At 38.3% G+C, this 11,060-nt stretch overlaps 1 protein-coding gene across 2 annotated transcripts in view; it reads right to left on the minus strand.

The window, feature by feature from the left end:
* Positions 1-6,437: 6,437 nt before the first annotated feature.
* The window catches only part of LOC106875045 (synaptic vesicular amine transporter), a 70,261-nt gene continuing 65,638 nt past the window's right edge, over positions 6,438-11,060 (minus strand). For both annotated transcript variants that reach the window (XM_014923005.3, XM_014923006.3), the window contains exons 16-18: positions 10,268-10,313; positions 9,613-9,694; positions 6,438-8,296 (exon numbers count right to left, since the gene is read on the minus strand). In XM_014923005.3, the coding sequence (XP_014778491.2) occupies positions 8,231-8,296; positions 9,613-9,694; positions 10,268-10,313 (194 nt within the window). In that variant the 3' untranslated portion in view covers positions 6,438-8,230. The remainder of the gene's footprint in view (positions 8,297-9,612; positions 9,695-10,267; positions 10,314-11,060) is intronic.

The following is an 11,060-nucleotide window of genomic DNA, read 5'->3' on the forward strand; positions in this document are numbered from 1 at the left end:
ATTTGTCCTCATCTTGTTTGTTGCTAACACAACGTTTCGGCTGATATACCCTCCAGCCTTCTTCAGGCGTCTTGAGGAAATTTTGAACCTGGGTTCTCATTCCTAGGAGAACCCCAGTTCGAAATTCTCATAGGAATGAGAACCCAGGTTCAAAATTTCCTCAAGACGCCTGAAGAAGGCTGGAGGGTATATCAGCCGAAACGTTGTGTTAGCAACAAACAAGATGAGGACAAATATCCGTCAAATGTAAATAATGTATAATTTTAATCTTTATGCTCTCCATTAACTGTTTACATCAAGCTGTTTCTGAAAAAAGAGACAAAACAAATTGCCAAATTTATCCAAACACTGTATATCCAGAATTGACAATCTTTTCTGAAAACTTAACTAGAATCATCTCCCTTACATTTTAAAAGAAGATAATCTCCCCCCACCCAATTCTGTCATTTCATAAAACTTTTAAATATCTATTTGTTTTTGTTTATTTTTCTATTCTGTTATTTGGAACAGCTGTTGGACTTTCCTTTACTTGTTTCAGTCATTTGACTGTGGCCATACTGGAGCACCGCCGTTAGTCGAACAAATTGACCCCAGGATTTATTCTTTATAAGCCTAGTACTTATTCTATCGGGCTCTTTTGTTGAACTGTTAAGTTATGGGGGGGGGCGTAAATACACCAACATCGGTTGTCAAGCGAAGGTCGGGGGACAAACACAAACACACACACACGCACACGCCTATATGACAGGCTTCTTCCAGTTTCCGTCTACCAAATCTACTCAAAAGGCTTTGGTCAACCAAAGGTGTCACGCAATGGGATTGAACCTGGAACCATGTGGTTGGGAAGCAAGCCTCTTACCACACAGCCACGCCGGCCCCTATGTTAATTAACAAATCCTGGTTTATAGGCACAGAAAAGGTTGTGTGATTAAGGAACTCACTTTTTGACCACATAGTTTCAGATTTAGTCTCACCGTGTCACACTTTGGGAAAGTGTCTTCTGCCACAGTCCCAGGATGAACAAAGCCTTATGAGTGGATTTGATAGATGGAAACTGTATGGAAGCCTGTCATGTATATGTATGTTACTATCAGATGAAGTTTATTGAGATGGATTTTCTGTGGCTGGATGCCTGTCTTTTTCATCACCCATCAACTATTTCCAAGCAAGGTAATATTTCCCTGTGACTGGACATGTTTTGTGGAAGAATGGAAATTAAATGACACTGCTTGTATGTTGGTGACACTCGTTTACAATCATCATCATCATTGTTTAATGTCTGCCTTCCATGCTGGCATGGGTGGGATGGTTTAAAAGGAGCTGGCCAGGCAGAAGTCTGCACCAGACTTCTGTGACCATTCTGGCAGGATTTTTACAGCTGGATGCCCTTCTTAACACCAACCACTTTATAGTGTGGACTGGGTGCTTTTTAAGTGGCACCTGTACTGACAGGGTCACCAAGTAACCTGCAAGACAAAAAAATCTTTTGGGAGGGGAGAGGGCATTGGAGGGGGTGATCTTGTGTCAGATGATGAAAGGTTATAGTGATGACAGAGAGACAGAAACAGGTGTCTTGTTGTAGAGGAGGTACAAGGTTACCTGGCTGTCACAATATCAAAACATGGAGGCAGTAACAAAAACAAACACACACACATGATAAGCTTCTTCCAGTTTCCATCTATCAAACCCACTCACAAAGCCTTGGTCAGCCTCAAATGAAGGACATATTAGACAATGCATTTAAGAGTAGATAGGATGGTCATAGCTGGTAGTATATATATATGTGTTTGTGTGTCTGTGTTTGTTCCCCCACAACATTGCTAGACAACGGATGCTGGTGTGTTTACGTACCCGTAACCTAGCAGTTTGGCAAAAGAGATCGATAGAGTAAGTACTAGGCTTACAAAGAATAAGTCCTGGTGGTCGATTTGCCTGACAAAAGGTGGTGCTCCAGCATGGCTGCAGTCAAATGACTGAAACAAGCAAAAGACTAAAAGAAAAGAATGTATATATATATATATATATATATATATATATACATGCATACATACATATATATATATATATATATATATATATATATATATATATATATATCTACATATATATATATATCATCATCATCGTTTAACATCTGCCCTTCTTAAAGCCAACCACTTTGAGAGTGTAGTGGGTGCTTTTATGTGCCACCGGCACGAGGGCCAGTCAGGCAGTACTCGCAACGGCGACACTCAAAATAGTGTTTTTTACGTGCCACCTGCACAGGAGCCAGTCTAGCAGCACTGGCAACGACCTTGCTCGAATGTTTTTTCACGTGCCAGTAAAGCAACGCTGGTAACGATCACGCTCAAATGGTGCTGTTTACATGCCACTGGCACGGAAGCCAGACAGCTGCTCTGGCAATGATCATGCTCGGACAGTACTCTTAGTGCTCCACTGGCACAGGTGCCAGTCATCGAATTTGGTTCAATCATGATTTCGATTTCACTTGCCCAAACAGGTCTTCGCAAGCCGAGTTTAGTGTCCAATGAAGGAGAGGTTGGCATGGGTGCCAGTCGTCGAATTTGGATCGATTTCATTTGCCTCAACAGGTCTTCACAAACAGAATTTAGTGTCCAATGAAGGAAAGGTATGCATAGCCTGGTGTAGCCATCCGGTTGCACCAGTCCTCAGTCAAATCGTCCAACCCATGCTAGCATGGAAAGCGGACGTTAAACGATGATGATGATGATGATGATGATATGCATACCTTATGTATCATCATCATCATCATCGTTAAATGTTCGACTTCCATGCTAGCATGGGTGGGATGGTTTTACAAGAACCGGCTAGGTCGAAGCCTGCACCAGACTTCTGTGACTGTTTTGGCAGGATTTTTACAGCTGGATGCCCTTCCTAACACCAACCACTCAGTAGAGTGGACTTAGTGCTTTTTACGTGGAACAATCACAAACATGGTCAGTTGTGGCAAGGTTTTTACAGCTGGAAGCCTTTCTGAACACCAACCACTTTACAGTGTGGACTGGGTGCTTTTAAGTGGCACCTGCACTGACAGGGTCACCAAGTACCTTGCAAGACAAAAAACAAAAAAACAAAAGACACCTTCAAGAGAGGAGGTGACATTGGAGGAAATGATTTTGTGTTGGATAATAAAAAGGTTATAGTGAGACAGATACAGGTGTCTTGATGTAGAGGAAGTACAAGGTTACCTGGGTGGAGAGAGAGAGAAAGATCAGGAATGAAGACAGAAAGAGGTGTGCTACTGCAAAGGAAATACATGGTTATTCAACCAGGGGGAAGTGCAGGAGAAGGAGAGAGAGAGTGGGAGATAGCAGGATAGAGATGGTGGCAAAATGTCGAGCATACCCACAGGAAACGGATATATATATATATACACACACATATATGTATGTATGTATGTGTATACACACACACACACACACACACACACACACACACACACACACAGTGCAGTGAATAAATTATCGTCTAAATTATGCAAAAATGAAAATAACATTGACATTTCATTTTAACAGATATATTTACCAAAATTACACAAAAATATCTTGAAATAATAAATAGTAAATTTATTCAATAAAATCGCCATTGGCTTCAACCATGGCCTCTAGACTACTTGGAATCTCCTGCAACTCTTCTGGATAGTCTCCTTGCTTAAGTTGGTCAATGCTGCCATAATCCTTGCCTTCTGATCATCTTTGGTCTTATAAGGAGTTTTGTTGGTTTCTCATAATAATCAAGGGTGTTGCAGTATGGGGTGTTAGGGGTGATGTGGTCGCAGGAATTGTCTGTCAGCCATGATTGGGTTGTCCTGCTTGTATGGCATGGTGCAGAGTCCTGTTGACAGACATAGGGTTTTCCAGCAGCCACCCTCTTGACCCAGGGCAGTACTACATCCTCCAGGCACTTGATGTAGGCCTCTGTGTTGAGTCTGAGGCTGTGTGGGAAGATGAATGGAGGCATAACATTGCCCTCACTAGTGATCGCTCCAAACACGACAATGCTGACTGGATGTTTGATTTTTATCACTCTTGGTACATGTCCTCAGATTGCACTGTTCTCAGATTGATACCCAAACACTCTGAAATGTTTGTATTGGAGTTTCTGGCCTAAAAGCCAAGCAGTATAGCAGCATGCTGTTTCCAAATTTCTGGCAGAGTGAATTGCATCATGGTGCTGTTTGTCTTACGGATGGTGTCCAACTGACCCTACCATACTGTGTAGCTGACAAAATCAAAAACAAAGAATGTGCATGCATGTAATTAAAAATATAAAATGGCGACAATTTACCCATCCACCCTGTGGATATATATATATATATATATATATATATACATATATACCGGAGTAAGCACATGAAATGTGCAACAAGGTGGAAAAAAGAGTACTCAAATACCAGAGGTAGAGTAATATGCTTTATTAAAGAGCAGCAAAAATATCACAAATTCTGTTACTCTTGATTGTGTCAAGTATGATGAAAACTTTGTGAAAACTTTGCATAGACCACTGAGCAGGTATCATCAAGATTCTTTGCTCAACTTTCTCTATCATGGTTAATGTGATGATAACACGCTACACACCTTCCTTTCAAGCACTGCTGTAAACAGCAGAAGTGAGCTAGAACGTTAAAACTTAGTGCGCATGCACGGCAGAGTCCAAGGTCGATTTATGCCAAGCAACTCTACTTGCTTTAGTTTTGTTACTGTGGCAATAGTCTGGATACTTATTGATCAGACCATGTATGTATATATATATATATCATGTGATTGACCAGATTATCAGATATTGTTATACATTGCTGGTCACAATGCACTTTGCATAATTTTAGTTTTTGAATGATGTCACCCTGCTGGACAGATAAGCAGGTCAGTATCGCCTCTGGTTAAGGTGGCGAGCTGGCAGAATCATTTGCACGCCGGGCGAAATGCTTAGTGGTATTTCGTCTAGCGCTACGTTCTGAGTTCAAACTCCACCGAGGTCGACTTTGCCTTTCATCCTTTCGGGGTCGATTAAATAAGTACCAGTTACGCACTGGGGTCGATGTAATCGATTTAATCCCCTTGTCTGTCCTTGTTTGTCCCCTCTATGTTTAGCCCCCTGTGGGCAATAAAGAAATAAATATTGCCTCTGATCTGAAGGCTAGTCCCTTACTGGGTTATCCATTCGCAGGTGAATTCACTGGTATGATGTGTAATGAACAGAACATGTAGCTGGTCTGGGAATTGAAACTACTATCACATGATGTATGTATGTATGTATGTATGTATGTATGTATGCATGTATGCATGTATGTATGTATGTATGCATGTATGTATGTATGTATGTATGTATGTATGCATGTATGTATGTATGTATACCATTATTCAGTTTTATTTCAAGATTTCTTGCCAATAGAGAAAGAGCTGGTACCTAACCTAGATCCAAGGCTCCTTCCTTGGGATTTCAACATCAACAACAAGGTATTTTTGTGTGAACGTATGTATGTATATGTGCAGATTTATATGTTTTGTTTTATGTATGTATTCTCATGCATATAATTACATATCTAGACTTGCTCATATATATTTAAGTGATAAACTTTTGGAAAGTTTTACAGATTTTTGAAGTTCCAGTGATGGATTGGATCTGTAGTCTTCGAATTAGCTTTCTCCTTTCTAGTTTTGAGAAGCCTAATTTCTCACGATTGATATCTAGGCAGTGTGTTACATATCCCAGGGCCCCAATAATGTACGTATGTATGCATGCAAGTATATATGTATGTATGTATGTATGTATGTATGTATGTATGTGTGTGTGTGTGTGTGTGTGTGTGTATGTGTGTTTGTGTGTATTTATGTATGTATGTATGTATACAACTAGAAGAAGACCACGTGGAGAGCCGTATTTCTGCTAGGCTGATGACAACGGAGGTTTCATAAATAATTCATTTTCAGTAGCTACTTCAATTAATAGATTCTTGATGCCTGAAGAAGTGTTTTGTTTTGATGCTGTAATGATGTATTGTAGAATAAACTGAAGGCTTCACCCAACACTGCATTTATAAATTAAACTGAATTAAATACATGGGACAGTGTTGTATACAATCTCTCCATGGACTTAGTCTATGCAGTTATATATGCATTATAGATTCCAAATAAAACACAACTTAAAACGTTAATAATTTATTAATAGTGTTTTTATTGGTGCCCTAAAGAGGTTGGAGTCTTAATATAGATATTAAATGCTGGAGAATCTTGAAGTAACCTTGTTTCTTTATATATTAGCTGTAGTTTATTAATGTCATACCACAAGGCAGATATTAACATTGTTTCCCCCGCCCCCACATTAAGTTGAGAAACTCACTGTTGTTGCTGTTGTTTTTGTTGTTGGAGGTGGTGGTGCATTCATATTAATACATGCAAAATATAAAGGAAAAAAAATTTGTTTTGAAATTTCTTTCGTTTTATTTTGGAAGAGTTTAAAAATATGAACAATATCAACACTAACAAATGTGTTAGTTGAAGCTTTTATGTTGTATAAATTTAATTTAGATGAAATTTCGTTTGACTTTATAAAATATTTGTCGACATTGAGATTGTTCTTTGATTTCAGAATTGATTTGGCAGAAAGTATGGAAAATGTTTATACAATTTTTGGAAAGAAAAGCAAGAATTATTTTAAATTTTGTTACTCATCTTTGTGAAATAAATAAATCATTTTTAATGGTTGAACTTGAAGTAGATACAGCTATAAATAATAATGTATAAAAATTGGTTTTAAAAAATCCCTTTGGACTGAAAAAATATTTATAGGTTTTCATTTATAGTTTTATCTACTTGGAGTCCATCAAAAACAAATTATTTCACGTTCTCTCAATGTTTCTCAATTCTTATAATGTACATTTTTATTATCAGCATTCCATTTTATTTCTTTACCACACATTTCTTTTTTTAAAATCACTCAAATAAGATGCAAATTGTTGGGAAAAAAATATCCCTTTTAATACAATAAAAAAATAAAACATTTTTTAGGGATTTTCCATAGTAAACTGCCGAAACTATTTGTGTATTTTAATTGTGATGTCTGTTATCAAATTGGTGGGTATGGTTGGATTTATTTCGATATCTTCTCAAAATGGATGAACTCGACAACATTTCAGTTTCCTGGATCAGATTGTGAGGATGAAACTCTGAACTGAAGAATTTATTTCAATGCTTTAACCATTTTTGGTAGAATAAAAAGTAAAAATTCATCCAAGATTTAAAAGTTAAGAAATGATGATATTAATTAAAATCAAACTGGAAAATAGGGAGGAGTATTGCATTGATAATACTGTCTGGAATTACTGCTGCCATGGCAGGGGCCAACAATAACATTTGTCCACTCAAACAACTTCACAATATTGAAGACACTTCACAGACAAAAAACAATGGATTTAGCCCTTTTGTTACCATATTTCTAATGAAATATACTGCCTTTGTTCCAAATAATTTTCAAAACTGAAGAATTTACAAAAATAACATTGTCATTATTAAACTGGTTGTTGAAACATATTTTAATATGAAATTTTGATGGAAAATTTTAATTTGGATCCCTTTAACCCTTTTATTACCATGTTCCTGCTAAAATACAATTCTTTTATTTCAATTAATTTTGAAAATAATGAAGAATTTGATAAAATAGCTTTGCTATCATTATGCTGTTGTTTGGAACATAAATAAAGATGAAATTTTAATGGAAGGTTCTTTCATCACTTTTAAACAATAATCCGAGGTGATCTTGTGCAACTTGGTACCAAAAGGATTGAAACAGGAAGCTTCTGTCTTTAGAACCAAGTACAGTCTCAAGCAGGTTGGCATCAAAAGGGTTTACCATCTTGTTCTCTTCAATATTCCTTTAGTTTCCAATAATTAACTCGTTCCTTGAGCCGAATACTATCACAGCAGAAGAATTTGTCTTTGCAAGTTTCTTCAAAGTTTATGGGAATGTTGTGAAAGTATAGAGATTCAGTTCCAAGAATATGATTGTGGCATGTTGTAAAATTACATGTTACTATATACAAATCCTTGATTTTCTTTATTAAGAATATTAATTAAGCAATCATCGGGAATGTTTCATTCTTTCAAATTTACAAAAGACAAAATTTGAGTCTTTGAATAATGTCATAATTTCTGTTTCTGTTGCCATATAAGATCCAAATGCTGTATTTGAAGAATTATTAGCATTCACAAGATTATACTGAGGGATGTCCTGCTGAATTGTCGTTGTCCTTCAATAATGGAGCCTTTTCATTGTTGATCTGGTTAAAAGAAAATGATATAATCACTGAAATAATAGCAACAATAACAATGACAACAATGATGACGATGACAATAATAATAGTGTTAATAGGTATCTACAGGGTGGCCACAAAGTCATGCACCATGGGAAATATCAAGTATGCTTTATTCTTTACTCTTTTACTCTTTTACTTGTTTCAGTCATTCGACTGCGGCCATGCTGGAGCACTGCTGTTAGTCGAGCAAATCGACCCCAGGACTTATTCTTTGTAAGCCTAGTACTTATTCTATCGGTCTCTTTTTGCCAAACCACTAAGTTACGGGGACGTAAACACACCAGTATCGGTTGTCAAGCGATGTTGGGGGGGGGGGACACACAAACACAGACACACACACATATATACATATATACAACAGGCTTCTTTCAGTTTCCGTCTGTCAAATCCACTCACAAGGCTTTGGTCGGCCCGAGGCTATAGTAGAAGACACTTGCCCAAGATGCCACACAGTGGGACTGAACCTGGAACCATGTGGTTGGTAAGCAAGCTACTTACCACATGGCCACTCCTGCGCCTATTAGCAATGAAGTAAGTAATCCATCACAAATGCTCAAAGTGTTGGCTATGGAGCTCTAAACAAATGTCCATACGGAATTTGAAATTGCAATGAACCTTTTCAAATAGCTCTTCATTGTCATTAACTTGTTCACATGCTTCAATAATTCTTTGAAGATGTCCTTGGCCATGAATCTTTTCAGAATACACAAGGGATTTAATATAGCCCAAGAAGAAAAAGTCCATGGGAGTTAAATCAGGTGCCTGTAGTGTCCATTCAACTGGCCTGTGAGTTGCTTGTCAGTTGTTTGACCTTAACCAGTTGAGCATGTCCCTTGGTGGCTGACGATATGTGCATCTCTGATCACGAGCGGAAGTAGTGGGGGAGCATCATAGCCAAGTGTTGAGAGGAATTCTTTGGGGTTTGAATAATTCACCTTTGGAAACATTGGTGTTTTGCTCAACATCCTTAAACAAACCTTATTCAGGGACCTTTGAGCGGGATGGGCTACTTGATCTGAAGAAAATTCTAACTGGGTCCCACCTGCGAGGTCATGCACCGTTTATCTTGATATGAGATCACCATGTCACGTACATATGGTTGTGATGCATGTGCCTGGTGTACCCTTATCAGACGGGTAGTCATGATGGGTATAATGGGCTTCGTATATTTGTACCCCAGTGTCACTTTGATGGCATGCACTGCTCTCTCACTCAATAATAATAATAACAACAACAACAACAATAATGTAGATAGATGAAACAAGTCAGCTTGAACTCACCTTTTTCTTTCCTGGGATGTCTCTGAGAAATATAGTTACTGGTGTACACACCATATCCAGTATTGCAGCGCCATAGACCAAACTACAAACAAAGAAAAGATAGAAATATAAACAACAGAATTTCATAATCTTTCAAATTGTTTTTCTATTTTTGCTGTTTAGCCCCAATCCAGGCCTGATTGAGCAGTCCTATGATCAAAGATGTTTCACCCATGACCATCCTGCCTTGTTTTTTTTTCAGGAATATTGTGCAACAAACTACATTTTTTATGCATTCTTTTGTAAATGTTTTGCCTGGCAGAAACAAGTTGTACCCATAATGCCCTTGGCTGTCACAGACCTTCCAAGAACAGTGAGATCAATGCAGTTGATGTTCTCCTTCAACCCTTGTAGGTTGAAGGAACCAAAATCCAAACATGGCCTCCAGCTGTCAACTTGCAATTAATGTGTTTCTCGTTTCTTTAATCAGTGAACAAGTTTGAATGATTAGAACAAAGTGGACTCTGCTAAAAGCTCCTGGGGATCAGACAAGGATATTAAACTGTGAGTTCAATTTGTGGATCTGACAGCATCAAATCAGGTGTTGGTGTTAAACTGTAATGGATTAATTCTACCATCCAAATAATTATAATAGTATAAAAGTAAATATATTTACCTCTGGAATCCATAAGCATAAACAAGTGGACCGCCAACTAACGGACCTGAAAAAGACCAAAGTGATAACAATACTCAGTAAAATATCTTGTGCATGTGTGTGTGTGTGAGAGTTTGTGTGAGTGCTTGTGTAAGTACACATGCACGCACACGATAGCTATTCACTTGTGACCGAGGAAGACTATTACTGACCATTGCCCATGTAAAATGTCAGTGCTATCTGTATTGCACCCACAGGTAGCTTCGACCGGGTCCGTGCTCAATGCTTCCATGTTCATCGTGGTACCTTTATACTTGATTGCTCATTGAACAGTTGTCTTGCCAGCGATTGCGTGACCTAAAATTTTAGGTCGAATAAGGCTTGCGCAACACGTCATAGTGCAAAACACTTGCCCGTGCTACAATGCAGTAGGGCTGAACCCAAAATCACATGGCTGGGAAGCAAGGTTCTCAGCCAAACAGCCTACACCAACTCCTACACACATATCACCCCCCACACTCCCGTACAGACATATAGGATAGTAATAAATGTATCCATCTGTAAATTTTTTTCCTCATTTGTGTGTTGCTGTTCTCTATGCTCCAAATGCTTTTCTTTGTCAGTCCATCACCTTACTGTTCCAACTAGAGGAGGAACACCATGGAATTTAAAGATGTGGACTTTAACTGCACCGATACTACGCGAATTCTGGTCTCCACAGCTGACGAGAGGTGTTCCATGATTAATTTGTCATTTTCCATAACTGCTTCCAGGTTCTGCTTTGATTTTCCCTACACACATACACGCACGTACG

Source organism: Octopus bimaculoides, chromosome 4 (genome assembly GCF_046866305.1).
Source record: "Octopus bimaculoides isolate indiv1 chromosome 4, ASM4686630v1, whole genome shotgun sequence".
Lineage (NCBI taxonomy): Eukaryota > Metazoa > Mollusca > Cephalopoda > Octopoda > Octopodidae > Octopus > Octopus bimaculoides.